Genomic DNA, 16,504 nt, shown 5'->3' with positions numbered 1-16,504 from the left:
ATGCATTCTAAAGTGTTGAAGTTAGAGAGAGATGGAAAAGACTCTGGCCACAGTTTATCATCCTCCTCGGATGCATGAGGACTGGTGGGTAGCAATGCAACATCTTTGTTGAACAGGGAGACAATGATAAGCCAGACAATTATAGTCAATTTAGTCTAACATTAGTTGAGGACAACTCTTAAAATGCATAATTCAAGATCAAATTAGTGAGCATGGGATGATTGAAGACATCGAGCAAGGATTTGTTAATGATATATCATGGTTGACAAAATAAAAAGTAGTTTTGAAAAGTGATGAACCAGTATGATTAAGAATGCAGTAGACGTTTACTTGGAAGAAGACTTTCTCCTATGATTGGGAGGGTCAACACTGTAGCTGCAGGGACTAACTTAGTGAGGGACCATTGCCTCTTTTAAGGGAAAAATAAACATTTAAGGAGGATGATAGAGGATTATAAGGAGAGCGCAGGACAGCAGCGAACGTTTTACATTGCTCTCGTGTAAAGTTGGTAGACACCTGGGCAGAAGGGCGCACAGATAACTGCCTCCTGTGGTGTAATCATCTCTGGATCTATGCTGTCCAATACTTTACCATAGCAGATGCTGGAATTACTAGTCTCTACATTCCTTGGTTTTTTTTTTTTGCTAATTTCTAAAGATTTGTGATGTTGCTTGTAAAGAGTAAAAGGATAGTAAGGGGAGGAGAGGGGCCAATTAGGGACCAAAAAAGGGATCTACAGTGGAGGCAAAGGGCATGGCTGAGGTACTAAATGAGTACTTTCCATCTGTCTTTACCAGGGAAGAAGATGTTGCCAAAGTCTTCTGAAAGAGAAAGTAGTTGAGATACCAGATGGACTAAAAAATGATAGAGGAGGCATTAGAAAGGCTAGCTGTTGATAATTCATCAGGACCAGATGAGAGGGAACTAAGGATACTGAGGGAACTAAGGGTAGAAATTGCAGAGCTACTGGCCATAATCTTCTAATCCTCCTTAGATAAAGGGGTGGTGCAAGAAGACAGAGAATTGCAAATGTTACACTCTTGTTCAAAAAAAGGGTGTAAGGATAAACTGAGCAACTACAGGCCAGTGAGTTTAACCTCGGTGTTGGGAAAACTTTGAGACGATAATCTAGTACAAAATTAACCGTTACTTGGACAAGTCTGAATTAATTAGGGAAAGCCAACATGGATTTTCTGAAGGCAAATCGTATTTAACTAATTTGATTGAGTTTTTTGATGTAATATGGTTGATATGGTGTATATAGACTTCCAAAAGGCATTTGATAAAGTGCCACTTAATAGACTTACCAGCAAAGTTGAAGCCCATGGAATAAAATGGAAAATGGCAGCATGGATATGAAGTTGGCTGAATTCAAGAAACGATCATGGTGAACAATTGTTTTTTGGGCTGGAGGAAGGTATACAGTGGGGTTGCCCAGGGGTCAATATTGGGACCACTGCTTTTCTTGACTTATATTAATGACTTATACTTGGGCCTGCAGGGCACAAATTCAAAATTTGCAGATGACGCAAAACTTGGAAGTATTGGTGAACTGTAGGAGGGTAGTGACAGAGTTCAAGGACATAGCCAAGCTGGTGGAATGGATGGGCACATGGCAGATGAAAATTTAATGCAGAGAAGTGTGAAGTGATACATTTTGGTAGGAAGCACAAGGTGAGACAATATAAAATAGAGGGCACAATTCTAAAGGGGCTGCAGGAACAGGGTGACCTGGGAGAATATATACATAGATTGTTGAAGGTGGCAGGCAAGTTGAGAAAATGGAATATGGGATCTTGGGCTTTATAAATAGGGGCATAGAGCACAAAAGCAAGGAAGTCATGATGAACCTTTTATAAAACTTCGGTTTAGCCTCAGCTAGAGTATTGTGTCCAATTCTGGGCACCAGACTTTAGGAAGGATGTGGAGGCTTTGGTGAGGGTGCAGAAAAGATTTACGAGAATGGTTCCAGGCATGAAGTACTTCAACTATGTGGATAGATTGGAGAACTGGGGTGGTTCTCCCTAGAGAAGGTTGAGAGGAGATTTGATAGAGGTTCTCAAAATCATTAAGGGTCTAGACAGAGAAACTGTTCCCATTGGCGGAAGGGCCAAGAACCAGAGGACACCAATTTAAAGGTGATTGCCAAAAGAACCAATGCAGCATGAGAATCTTACATAGCAAGTGGTTAGGATCTGGTATGCACTAACTGAGAATCTGGTGGAGGCAGATGTAATCAGGGCTTTCAAAGGAACATGCAGAAAAAATTTGCAGGACTACGGGGAAAGGGCGGGGTAGTGGGACTAGCTGAGTTTCTCTTGCAGATTGCTGGCATAGACACAACAGACCGAATGGGAACCTTCTGTGCTGTTACCTTTCTCTGTTCTTCAATCCTTGGATAATACTCTCATTTCTAAAGATTCCCTAAAGGATGATGTCCAGCCAGGCCTAGTGCTCTGACTTCCTTTAACTTTACCCATTTTTCTGATTTTTAACTTTTCATTTCTAGTGTCATTTGTACTTTCTTGGAACCATTTTGTCACCTGAAATAATGGTATTTTGATAGAAAAACATTTATCAGTAGGAAAATGAAATGGTAAAAAGAATGTGAAGCCAAGGCAGGTGGATGAAGTTAAGGTACAGATCAGCCATGATCTAACTGAATGGCACAATAGACTCAAGGGGATGGATTTGCCTGTTCATGTTCTTACCTGTCCATGTTCCTATGTCACTTGTGGATACATTCGTATCAATTTGATTGTGTTAGCTGTTACAGCAAGATAGCAATGTGTTTGTGGAATCATAATGCTTGACCAAGATTTCTTTCTTTGCATTTTTTAAAGATTGCTAAGTGCAACTTTTAATGTTTTGCTCAATTCTAAAAGGTTGCAGAAATTAAACATGTTTGAGGAAACAGTTGTCCAGGAACTGAAGAACCTTGAAGAAGATACACAAACTCTGAAGAACTTGGAAGAAGAAGCCCTAGTATGTGGTAATTTCAATAATCATCTGCTCTTTCTTCTCACCCACTACATAATAAATGTTTTATTTTTCCTCTTAAAACAGAACTTTTGGAAGCAGCAGTCTCTCAAATTCGCACAATTTTTTGAAAACCAAGAACAAAGGTGAGGTCATGTGTACTTGGGTTGATATATTTTTCCCTCTCTCTCTCTTTCTGCTTCCATCTGTCTGTTATAGCAACTTGCATTTATAAAGTTCCTTTAATATAGTAAAATATCGCAAAGCATTTTGCAGGAGGATAATCAGACAGAAGGTGGAGACAGGTTAGTCAAAGAGGTAGATTTTAAGGAATGGCTTAAAGGAGGAGAAGTTTAGGAAGAGAATACCAGAGCTTGGAGCCTAGACAGCTAAAGACACGACCACCAACGATGGGACAGAAGATGTCAGGAATGCACAAGGGACCAGAATTGGGAGGAACACAATGTTCCCAAAGAGTTGTAGGGCTGGAGGAGGTTAAAGGCAGGGTGGGCAAGGCCATGGAGGGATTTGAACAAAAGGACGAGAATTTCAAATTTGACTAATTGGTGGAACCTGCAGGATTTCTTTTCCCCCTCTTTAAAATACAAAAGGCCAAGGATCAAGCAAGACACTGTAGACTTACCTGGAAGAGTGGAGCGGACCTGGGAGGAATTGGCATCGGAGAGGGAGAGGATAAATCCAGCCTGAGGCTCCAGACCCGCACTTACCTGGAAAAGCGGAGCGGACCTGGGAGGATAAACACAGACGCAGTGCGGAGTGTTTGAAAAAAACATCATCAGTGACATCACAGGAAAGCTGCAAAGGGATTGGTTGGTGAGTAACTGCTGTTAGGGAATAGCTCTAAATAGTTAGCTTAGTAACTAAGGTAAGAAAGGTTTAGTGTTTTTTTAGGGAGTTCTGTAGTAATGAGGACCGGGGAAGAAGGGCCGCAGAGTATTTGATATTAAGCATCTTCCAAAAGGTTTAATTTAAAGGGTTAAGTAATGGCAGGAGAGCTCAAGGCCATGGTGTGCTCCTCATGCTCTATGTGGGAAGCCGGGAACAATTCCAGTGCCCGAGACCAGCATGTGTGCAGTAAGTGTCTCCAGCTGCAGCTCCTGGAAGCCTGGGTTTCAGAGCTGGAGCGGCGGTTGGGGATACTGAAGCATCCGCAAGGCAGAGAGTATCGTGGATAGAACATATCGAGATTTGGTCACACAGCAGGCTCAGACTCCACAGGAAGGAAGGGAATGGGTGACCACCAGGCAGAGCAAGAGAACTAGGCAGGCAGTGCAGGACTCTTCTGTGGCTATTCCCCTGCAAAACAGATAGACTGCTTTGGATACTGTTGGGGGGAATGGCCTCTCAGGAAAGCAGCAACAGTACAATTTGTTGCACCACGGTTGGCTCTGCTGCACAGAGGAGGAGTAAAAAGTGTGGGAATGCAATAGTTATAGGGGATTCAATTGTAAGGGGAATAGATAGGCATTTCTGTGATCGCCAACGAGACTCCAGGATGGTATGTTGCCTCCTTGTTGCTAGGGTCAAGGATGTCTCAGAGCGGTTACATGACATTCTGAAGGGGGAGGGTGAACAGCCAGTGGTCGTGGTACACATTGGTACAAACGACATAGGTTTAAAAAAAAGGATGAGGTCCTAAAAGCACAATATAGGGATTTAGGAAGTAAATTGAAAAATAGGACCTCAAAGGTAGTGATCTCAGGAATACTACTAGTGCCATGTGCTAGTCAGAGAGAAATAGCAGGATATATCTGATAAATACATGGCTGAAGGGATGGTGTGAGGGGGAGGGTTTTAGATTCCTGGGACATTGGGACCAGTTCTGGGGGAGGTGGGATTAATTCAAACTGGACTGGTTACACCTGGGCAGGACCAGGACTGATGTCCTAGGGGGAGTATTTGCTAGAGTGGTTGGCGAGGGTTTAAACTAAAATGGCAGGGGGATGGGAACCTTTGCAAGGAGTCAGAGGAGGGGGGATCAAAGACAAGAACAAAAGACAGTAAGGGGAATAGGAAAAGTGAGAGGCAGTGAAATCAAGGGCCAGAATCAAACAGGACCACAGTGAAAAATAGTGGGAAGGGGCCAAGTAATGTTAAAAAGACAAGCCTTAAAGCTTTGTGCCTTAACATGTGGAGCATTCACAATTAAGTGGATGAATTAGTTGCAAATAGATGTAAACGGGTATGATATAGTCGGGATTACAGAGACATGGCTGCAGGGTGACCAGGAATGGGAAATGAACATCCAAGGATATTCAGTATTTAGGAAGGACAGACAAAAAGCAAAAGGTGGTGGAGTTACATTGCTGGTTAAAGAGGAAATTAATGCAATAGTGAGGAAGGATATTAGCTCTGATGATGTGGAATGTGTATGGGTAGAGCTGAGAAACACTAAGGGATGAAAAATGTTTAGTGGGGGATTGTATATAGACCCCCAAACTGTAGTGGTGATGTTGGGAATGGCATTAAACAGGAAATTGGAGATGCATGCGATAAAGGAACACCTGTAATTATGGGTGAGTTTAATCTGCATATAGATTGGGCAAATCAAATTAGTCACAATACCGTAGAGGAGGAATTCTTGGAGTGCATACGGGATGGTTTTCTGAACAAATACATTGAGGAACCAACTAGAGAACAAGCCATCCTAGACTGAGTATTGTGTAATGAGAGAGGAATAATTGACAATCCAGTTGTGCGAGACCCCTTGGGAATGAGTGAGCCTAATATGATAGAATTCTTCATCAAGATGGAGAGTGATGTAGTTGATTCTGATACTAGGGTCCTGAATCTTAATAAAGGAAACTATGAAGGTATGAGGCGCGAGTTGGTTATGATGGATTGGGAAATGTTACTTAAAGGGACGATGGTGGATAGGCAATGGCAAACATTTAAAGAGCGCATGGATGAACTGCAACAATTGTCTATTCCTGTCTGGCGCAAAAGTAAAATGGGAAAGATAGCCAAATCATGGCATACAGGGGAAATTAGAGATAGCATTAGATCCAAGGAAGAGGCATATAAATTTGCCAGAAAAAAACAACAGACTTGAGGATTGGGAGCAGTTTAGAATTCAGCAAAGAAGGACCAAGGGATTGATTAAGAAGAGGAAAATAGAGTACGAGAGCAAGCTTGTGGGGAACATAAAAACTGACTGTAAAAGTTTCTATAGGTATGTGAAGAGAAAAAGATTGAAGACAAATGTAGGTCCCTTACAGTCAGAAACAGGGCAATTTATTATGGGGAACAAAGAAATGACTGATCAACTAAATGCATACTTTGGTCCTGTCTTCACAAAGGAGGACACAAAAATACCATACCAGAAATGTTGGGGAACACAGGGTTTAGTGAGAGGGAGGAACGGAAGGAAATCAGTATTAGTAGAGAAATGGTGTTGAGGAAATTGATGGGTTTGAAGGCCGATAAATCCCCAGGGCCTGATGGTCTGCATTCCAGAGTACTTAAGGAAGTGGCCCTAGAAATAGTGGATGCATGGTCATCTTCCAAGATTCTATAGACTCTGGAACAATTCCAACAGATTGGAGGGTAGCTAATGTCACCCCACTATTTAAAAAGGGAGGCAATAAGAAAACAGGAAATTATAGACCAGTCAGCTTGACACCGGTAGTGGGGAAAATTCTAGAGTCCATTATCAAAGATTTTATAGCAGAGCATTTAGAGAACAGTGGTAGAATCGGGCAGAGTCAGCATGGATTTACGAAAGGGAAATCATGCTTGACAAATCTACTAGAATTCTTTGAGGATGTAACTAGTAGAGTTGATGAGGGGCAGCCAGTGGATGTGGTTTATTTGGACTTTCAGAAGGCTTTTGACAAAGTCCCACAAATATTTGGGGATTAAAATTAATTTGAAAGTCTTTGAGTATATAAGCTTTCTCCAATTACTTTTTCTTATTTGCTATCAAGTTTATTTGACTGAAGAATTTTTCCATTTGAGTTTTTTTTTTCTAATTTTCCTTTTGACAGAATGAGTGCATTGACCTCATCCCCAGAAGATAAACTAGGGATAACCAAGGAAATACAAGTTAACACGACTCGTACCGAGGTATTCTTAATGAAGCCTGTAAGAACTTGCACTGGTTGTAATTTTAAAATCAATGATCTAGGCTTTTCCCAAGATAAGTATTGAATTTAATTTTCTTGTGGCAATTTTCTAATTTATTTCCCATCTCTTCATTTGACCTCTCTACTTTACCAGCATTTTTATATATGTTTTAGCATGTGTTAAAGCACTGAATGAAGTATTAGTGTTTGCCACTAAGTATCAACATTGAGCTTTCCTAGGGTTAAAGAAGGTTAAACTGCCCTGAGTTTGACCCAAAATGTGGCTTGAGCTCAGCAAAGAATTACGTTCCATAGAATGTTAAACATATAAACAGGCTCACTGGTAAATGCAAGTGTTTATACTTCACACAAACCTACTCCCACCCTTCTCTTCAACTAACCCTATCAGCATTACCTTCTATTAGAGCATGGCTACCCGACCCGAACCCGAAGGGACCCAACGACTTGTCAGGGTCGGGTTGCTCTTCCAGGTCCGGCATTTGGGCTCGGGTTGGGTCAGGCCGGGTTGGCCACAGTGACAGCCAGGACATCAAGGCAGGAAACACTCCGCACTAGTCTGCAGTGAGTGATTCCATCCAAGGTAGAGCACAATCTCTTCAATATAATCAACTTTATTCCAGTGGTCAGGTCAGATCGGGTGCGGGAAAAAATTAAAGGTCTCTGGCTGGGTGGGGCTCAGGTCAGATGTGGTTCTGTCGGGCTCCGATCGGGTTTCATTTGCAGACCCGAGCAGGCCTTTACCTTCTATTCCTTTCTCCCTCATGTTTATCTGATTTCACTTAAAATGCATCTATGATATTTGCTTCAACTACCCCTTGCAATAACGAATTCCACATTCTTACTACTCTCTGGGTGAAGCAGTTTGTCCTGAATTCCTTATTGGATTTGTTGGTGACTACTTATATTTATGGTTCCTAGTTTTGGTGTCTCCCACAAGTAGAAACATCTCTATCTCTATCCCATCAAACCCTTTCCTAATCTTAAAGACCTCTATCCGGCCACCCTTCAGCCTTCTCTTTTCTGGAGAAAAGCTTGTTCAATATTTCCTAATAGATATGACCTTTCGGTTCTAGTATTATCCTTGTAAATCTTTTTTGCCCTTTCCCCATGCCTCGATCCTTTTTATAATACTGTGACCAGAGTTGTACACAGTACTCCAAGTGTAGTCTTACCATAGTTCTATGCAAGTTTAACATAATTTCTCATCTTTTCAATTCTATCCCTCTACCACGTCGAAGGACAAGGGCAGCAGAAGCATAGGAACACTACCACCTGCAAGTTTCCCTCCAAGTCACACACAATCCTGACTTGGAAATTTATCACTGTTCCTTCATCATCAGGTCAAAATACAATAACTCCCTTCCTAACAGCACTACGAGTGTTGCTACACAACACGGACTGCAGTGGTTCAAGAAAGTGACTCACTACCACCTTCTCGAGGGCAGTTGGGGATGGACAATAAATGCTGGCCTTTACAGTAATGTTCACATCCCATAAACAAATAAAAATAATTAACCTGTATCACTACTTTTAGTGATTATTTTTTATGTATCTGTACCCCTAGATCCTTTTGCTCCTGTACCCTATTGAAAATGGAATAGTGTAGGTCAGATGGTTTCACAGGTCGGCGCAACATCGAGGGCTGAAGGGCCTGTACTGCGCTGTAATGTTCTATGTTCTATATTATACTCCTGTTTTCCAAGGAGTAAGTGGCCTCTTTATTCCTACCAAAATCCACCATCTCTTACTTATCAGTATTGTAATTCATTTGGCAATTACACACCTATTCTGCAAGCTTATTAAAGTTGCCTTGTATTTTTTGCAGTCTTCCTCAGTATTAGCTATATCCCCCAATTTGGAGTCATTAACAAATCTTGAAATTATACTTCTGATTCTCAACTAAATCACTTATGTAAATTGTGAATAACAGTGGTGCCAGTGCCGATCCTCATGGAACACCACTTCCCACATTCTGAATAACTTAACCAACCTGTACTCTGTTTTGGTGTATAGATTCTTTTCCATTTTTCATGCTAAATAATATTTTGTCCCTTAGGGTGAGTGCTGATTTAGGATTGTTATGGGTAATGTGCACACGTTAGACGTAGGACTGAGAGTGTCCAAATTAATTTCATGTAGGATCCCTGCAATGTTTGCTGGATTTCAACTCTGACCCCAGAAATTTATCCATTCTCTTTACTTGTGGAATGGTAGGGTGGGAGGGCAGGATGAAACTTCGCCGAATTCTCCTCTAGGAGATTAAGTAAATGACTGAGGCAATGATGTACTAAATTGTATGAGATTTAAACAACGACTAGGCTTTCTCTCTTCTGAATGGTATCCAAAACAAAACTGTAGGAACATAGACCTGGGTTCAATTCTGGGTACTGCCTGTGTGGCGTTTGCAAGTTCTCCCTGTGTCTGCGTGGGTTTTCGCCGGGTGCTCCGGTTTCCTCCACAGCCAAAGACTTGCAGGTTGATAGGTAAATTGGCCATTATAAATTGCCCCTAGTATAGGTAGATGGTAGGGGAATATAGGGACAGGTGGGGATGTGGTAGGAATATGGGATTAGTATAAATGGGTGGTTCGGTACAGACTCGGTGGGCCGAAGGGCCTGTTTCAGTGCTGTATCTCTAAATAAGTAGGAGTAGGCCATTTAGCCTACTGCGCCTGCTCTGCCATTTGATACGATCATGACTGATCATCCACTTCAATGCCTTTTTCCCACACTCCCCAGCCGGGGGAAACATCTCACCTGCGTTTACCTTGTCGATCCCTTTCAGTATTTTGTAGGTTTCAATGAGATCACCTCTCATTCCTCGCAATTCGAGAGAATACAGGCCCAGTTTCCCCAATCTCTCATCATAGGACAGTCCTGCCAAATTGGGAACAAGTCTGGTGAACCTTCATTGCACACCCTCTATGGCAATAATATCCTTCCTCAGGTAAGGGGACCAAAACTGCAAACAGTACTCCAGGTGCAGTCTAACTAAGGCTCTATACAATTGAAGCAAGACTTCACTACTCCTGTACTCAAATCCTCTTGCGAGAAAGGCTAACATACCATTCGCCTTCTTAATTGCTTGCTGCACCTGCATGTTAGCTTTCAGTGACTTATTGACGAGGACACCCAGGTCCTTTTGTACACCCACACTTTCTAATCTCTTAACATTTAAGAACTTCCCTGCACAACTATTCCTCCTACCAAAGTGGATAACCTCACATTTTTCCACATTATATTCCATCTGCCATGTTCTTGCCCACTCACCAAATCTTCCCAAATCCCCTTGAAGCTGCTTTGCATCTTCTTCACAACACACATTCCCACCTAGTTTTGTGTCATCTGCGAACTTGGAAATACTACATTTGGTCCCCACATCCAAATCATTGATATATATTGTGAACAGCTGGGGCCCAAACACTGATCCCTGCCGTACCCCACTAGTCATAGTCTGCCAACGCGAGAATGACCTGTTTTATTCCTACTCTCTCCTTTCTGCCTGTTAACCAATCCTTAATCCATGCCAGTATATTACCACCTATCCCATGTGCTTTAATTTTGCTAACCAACCTCCTCTGGGGGACCTTATCAAAAGCCTTTTGAAAATCCAAGTATACCATGTCTACCAACTCCCCTTTTATCAATTCTGTTAGTAACATCCTCAAAAAACACCAACAGGTTTGTCAAACATGATTTCCCATTCATAAATCCATGTTGTCTATGCCCAATCAGATCATTATTATCCAAGTGTCCATTTATCACATCCTTTAGAATAGATTCTAGAATTTTCCCAACAACTGATGTAAGGCTCACAGGTCTGTAATTCCCTGTTTTCTCTCTTCCCTCCCTTCTTAAATAGTGGGGTGACATTTGCTACCATCCAATCTTCAGGAACCATTTAGAATCTATAGAATTTTAGAAGATGATCACCAATGCATCCGCTATCTCCATGGTTACCTCTTTCAACACTCTGGGATGTAGAATATCAGGTCCTGGGGACTCATCAACCTTCAGCCCCATTAATTTCTCCAATACAACCTTCTTACTAATACTAATTTCCTTCAATTCCTCATTTCCCCCTAATCCCTTGGATCTCTAATTCTGGGAGATTTCTTGTATCTTCCTCAAGTGAAGACAGTCTGTAAGTCTTTAAGAATAATACAACTGTTCAATAGATAAACAAGCCAAGATTTGGTGTTGTCATGCAGACATGCCACTGGAGTCATAAGTGTAGCAGGACTTCTTGCTGAATATTTTTATAGGATGCAGGACCTAATGCTAGGGACAGGATCTGGTGCTTCAAATGAACTCTCTACCATGAAACCATCTTCATTAAATTGGAGTTACCCAGAGAGAAACCACATGGCAAAAAAGCCTATGAAAATAATCAAGGCACCAAAACTATATAACTGATCAATGATTCTTTGGAACAAGTATCATCTGTCTTTTCTTGTGGCCAGAATAATTGATGAAATTAAATCCTGTTTTCACCCGCCAGTATTTGGTTCTTTGTTCAGTGCAGTGAAAGGAGCTGGTTGGTTGGGAAGATCTATAAATAAAAAGAACTAAAACTTTAAAATAAATACCTACAATACATATCTGTGTGATTAAAAGTATAACTCTTACTTGTAGGTGGCACTAGCATTTAATAAGCATAGTAAATTGTAATATGCATAGGAATTATTCAAAGTTAGTTAAGAAAGTAATTACATTAACTAAATAAGATAAGTAATAATGGCAGGACATGTGTTGTGTTGCAGCTGTGGAATGTGGGATCTTCTGGATGCCAACACAATCCAGGACAAAAAGTGTAAGCAGCTAGAGAAATCCCGGATCAGGATTCTTGATCTGGAAGCCAAACTGTAGACACTACGCAACATCAGGGAGGGAGTGACATACCGGGACACTTTGTACCAGAAGACAGTCACACCCCTTTAGAATAGAGTCATCTGTTTTGGTCAGCAATGAGGGACAGGAGGGTGTGACCATGAGTGAGGCAGGTAAAGGGACTGAGCACACAGTAGTAGAGGAGCCTCAGCCTTTGCTTCAGGTTTGAAGTGCTTGCAACCTGTGTGGACAAAAGCAAAGTCTGTAGGGCGGATGAGCAGATTGGCCATGGCACCATGGTACAGGAAGCCATTCAAATGGGAGGAGCAAAAAGGAAAATAGTGATAGTAGGGAACAGTGTAAAGAGGTGGATTGATACTGTTCTTTGCAGCAAAGAGCGAGAGTCCAGAAGACTGGGTTAGGGACATCTGCTCAGGGCGGGGGAGGATCCAGTCGTCATGATCCATGTAAATTCCAACGACATAGACAGGACAAGGAACGACGTTCTGCATAGTCAGTATGAGAAACTAGCCACCAAATTAAGAAGCAGAACGTCAAAGGTAACAATCCACATGCAAATTGGCATAGGGAAAATAAGATTCGAGAAATGAATGCGTGGCTCAAAGCCTAGTGTGGTAGAAGTGGGTTCCAGGTCGTGGGCCACTGGCACCAGAACTGGGGAAAGTGGGGGCTGTACCATTGGGACAGTCTACATGTGAACCATGCTGGGACCAGTGTTCTAGCAAGCCGCATAACTAGGGAAGTAGAAAGGGTTTTAAACTAAATTTGGGAAGATGTGATAAATCAAAGAGTAAAGACAAGGCAAGCGAGAAAGGTATTAATATGGGAAATGAACAGAACATGACAGGAAGAGGCAGAGAATACCAATCTAACAGTAAATCTGCAGACAAGGCTAGTGGTTACAAGAATAATAAAAGGACAAAACTAAAGACTCTGAATCTGAATGCACATAGCATTCGAAACAAAACAGATGAACTAATGGTGCAAATAGAAATAAATAAGTACGGTCTGATAGCCATTAAAGACATGGCTGCAGGATGACATAGAACGGGACCTGAATATTGAAGGGTTATTGACATTTAGGAAGGACAAGAAGCTAGATAAAGGTGGAGGGGTGGCTCTGTTAATTAATATTATGAGCACAGTAGAGAGGGATGACCTAAGTTCAGGAAATCAGGATATAGAAGCCGTTTGGGTAGAGATGAGAAATGGTAAAGACAAGAGGTCACTTGTGGGAGTCGTGTACAGGCTCCCTAACAGTAACCACATGGTAGGACAGGGTAAAGAGAAAGAAATGGGCACTTGTCAGATAGGTACGGTGATAATCATGGGGGATTTTAATCTACATATAGACTGGAAAAATCAGTTGGGCAAAGGTAGCCTAGATTCATAGCATGTTTTTGGGGTAGTTTTGTGGAATCGCATGTTCTGGAGCCGACCAGAGAGCAGGCTACACTAGACCTGGTATTGTGCAACGAGATCGGATAAATTAATGACCTCATAGTGAAGGTGCCCCTAGGCAGCAGTGATCATAATCTGATTGAATTTTACATTCAGTTTGAGGGAGAGAAGAGTGGGTCTAAGACTAGTATTTTAAACTTAAATAAGGGCAATTATGAGAGCACAAAAGCAGAGTTAGCTAAAGTGAACTGGCAAGTTAGGTTCATAGAGATGCAGTGGCAGACATTTAAGGAGATATTTCAGAATGTAAAGTAGATGCATTGCAATGAGAAAGAAAAATTCCAAGGGGAACACACGCCATGCGCAATTAACTAAAAAATGTTGAAGATAGTATCAAAATTAAAGAAAAGCATATAATCGCACAAAGATGGGTGGCAGCTCAGAAGATTGGACAGAATATAAAAAGCAGCAAAGCATTATTTGGAAATGTTCCTGGGTCAGTGATATTAGTCCAAGAGTTGCACATATGACAGCTAAATCAGCTGTTGCCTTTCTCCCCTTTGTAACTTTTCTCACTAGCCTTTCTCGTTGCTTTGTTTTTGAACAAATCATAGTATAACAGTAACATTTGAGTCAGCACTTGGAGAGCTCATGAACTGTCTAATTGGAAATCGACCAGGGTCATTTTAGTCTTGTATGATAACTCAAGTATTCCGACATGACTAGTCTCAGTGGATAGAATTGGTGCATTATTGTTATAAGGACAGTAGCAGAAAAAGTTTCCAGAAAAGCAATGACATTTGCCACTTTTCTGATTCTAATTTAGTGAAGTATTTCTTTCAGTAAAGCAATCCCACTCAGTTTAAGAGCCCTAATTTATATTCATTTACAACAGTTAAATTGAAGGAAGGAATGCAATATGATAAGAAAACTGGAAGCCTAAGGTGTCTAAAGTTTTAATAAAACATAGTATGCAAATGTTAAGACAATTACATTGGTAAACAAGACTTCTAAAATAATTATAATTGAGGTTGTGTTTAGAATTCCAGTGAATTATTGTGAACTAATCTGAATGATGAAAAATACATTTTTTTATTCTTTCATGGGATGTGGGCATCGCTGGCAGGCCAGCATTTATTGCCCATCCCTAATTGCCCTGAACTGAGTGGCTTGCTAGGCTACTTAGAGGACAGTTAAGAGTCAACCACATTGCTGTGGGTCTGGAATCACATGTAGGTCAGACCAGGTAAGGACAGCAGATTTCCTTCGCTAAAGGACATTAGTGAACCAGATGGGTTTTTACAACAATCGACAATGGTTTCATGGTCACCATTCGATTAGCTTTTAATTCCAGATTTATTAATTGAATTTAAATTTCACCATCTGCCATGGTGCATATCCCCAGAGCATTAGCCTCGGCCTCTAGATTACTAGTTCAGGTACATTACCATTACCACCTCATTATCACAGTTTTGGGATTTCAAAAATGGTCCATGTCATTTCTTATTGTAGTTGAGTCTTTGAGCCATTCAAATATTGGCAATGGCTAGATGTGGCTACAAAATAATTGTGTAAAGGTTTTGGGGATTCCACTAAATGCCACAATTCTACTTTTAAAACTGGCATGAAGATATTATTTTCCATATTGTCTTCCAACAACCCAAAAAATCACTTCCCGGGTATAATGGCAGTTAAGTTCCAACCCTCCTATCCTGTGACAGTGGTTTCCCCGACCAACTGCTTGCAAGCAATCAACTTAATGGTGACTGAAGAAGTACAACTGGATCAATCATCTTTTGCTGTTATAACATACATAGTACCTCCTACTAATAGAACAGCAGAGGAAAGAGACCTGCAATATGGAGAGATACAGGCATGTATGGCCATCCTATCAATCCATTGGACTGAATGACATAGGGCGGCACAGTGGCGCGGTGGTTAGCACCACAGCCTCACAGCTCTAGTGACCCGGGTTCAGTTCTGGGTACTGCCTGTGCGGAGTTTGCAAGTTCTCCATGTGACCGAGTGGGTTTCTGCCGGGTACTCCGGTTTCCTCCCACAGCCAAAGACTTGCAGGTTGATAGGTAAATTGGCCATTGTAAATTGCCCCTAGTGTAGGTAGGGGGTAGGAGAATTGAGGGAAGGTGGCAATGTGGTAGGGAATATGGCATTAATGTAGGATTAGTATAAATGGGTGGTTGATGGTCGGCACAGACTTGGTGGGCCGAAGGGCCTGTTTCAGTGCTGTATCTCTCTGACTCTATGACCATTAGCATGCCGTCATTACAACAACCACCTCCATTTAAAAAGTGCCTTTAATGTAGTAAAATGTCCCAAGGTGCTTCACAAGAGTTATCAGATAAAATTTGACACCAGCCACATGAAATATAATTAGATGACCAAAAGCTTGGGCAAGGTGGTAGGTTATAAGGAGCGTCTTGAAGGAGAAGAGAGAGATGCAGAGGTTTAGAGAGGGAATTCTGGAGCTTAGATAATGGAAGGCACGGCTGCCAATGTAGGGGCAAAGGAAATCGAGGATGCCTAAGAGACTGGAATTGGAGGAATGCAGAGTTCTGAGGCTTGTTGGACTGGAGGAGGTTACAGCGAGAGGGAGGGGTGAAGCCGGGGAGGTATTTGAACACAAGGATCACCATTTTAAATTTGAGGCATTGCTGGACTGGGAGGCAATGTAGATCGATGAGCATTCCCATCTAAATGGGAACTGCATGTTAAGACCACACAAACTTCCAGTGTATAATGGTTCATAATTTTAAGCTTTTTCTAATTATGTACTTATTCTTGTGAACAGAATGAAGTACAGCTAACCAGCATGAAAGAGACTTTGAAATGATTACTTTGGATAAGTGAAGCAATCTTTTCATCTAAAAAGGAAAATGGGTGCCAGAAAATAAGTATTGTTTCAGGTCTGAAGGTTCAATAATAGCCATGCATGTTTCATTTTCGTTGATGTAAAATTCTTTTCAAAAGTGTGAAAAAATGCATGCAATGTTATTTCTGTATTGGACTAATCTCAAGTGCAAGAATAAATGTATATCAAGCAATGTTGCATTTTTGTACTAACTCCACATAAATTCTTTCAAAAATAGATTTTAAACATAACTTGTTGGAAACATGGAATGCACCACAATACCTACAGCCAGCTTTGTT

At 41.3% G+C, this 16,504-nt stretch overlaps 1 protein-coding gene across 1 annotated transcript; it reads left to right on the top strand.

Moving 5' to 3' along the window:
* Nucleotides 1–440: 440 nt before the first annotated feature.
* On the top strand, nt 441–16,236 carry LOC137380593 (synaptonemal complex protein 2-like). Its single transcript, XM_068052650.1, has 5 exons — nt 441–499; nt 2,886–2,985; nt 3,067–3,125; nt 6,987–7,065; nt 16,146–16,236. Exons 1-5 carry the CDS (start codon nt 441–443, stop codon nt 16,185–16,187), a joined length of 339 nt encoding a protein of 112 aa, XP_067908751.1. The 3' UTR covers nt 16,188–16,236.
* Nucleotides 16,237–16,504: the final 268 nt, after the last annotated feature.

This window comes from Heterodontus francisci, chromosome 2, assembly GCF_036365525.1.
Source record: "Heterodontus francisci isolate sHetFra1 chromosome 2, sHetFra1.hap1, whole genome shotgun sequence".
NCBI lineage: Eukaryota > Metazoa > Chordata > Chondrichthyes > Heterodontiformes > Heterodontidae > Heterodontus > Heterodontus francisci.
Note: the sequence above shows the minus strand (reverse complement) of the source record. Positions and strands in the feature narration are given on the sequence as shown.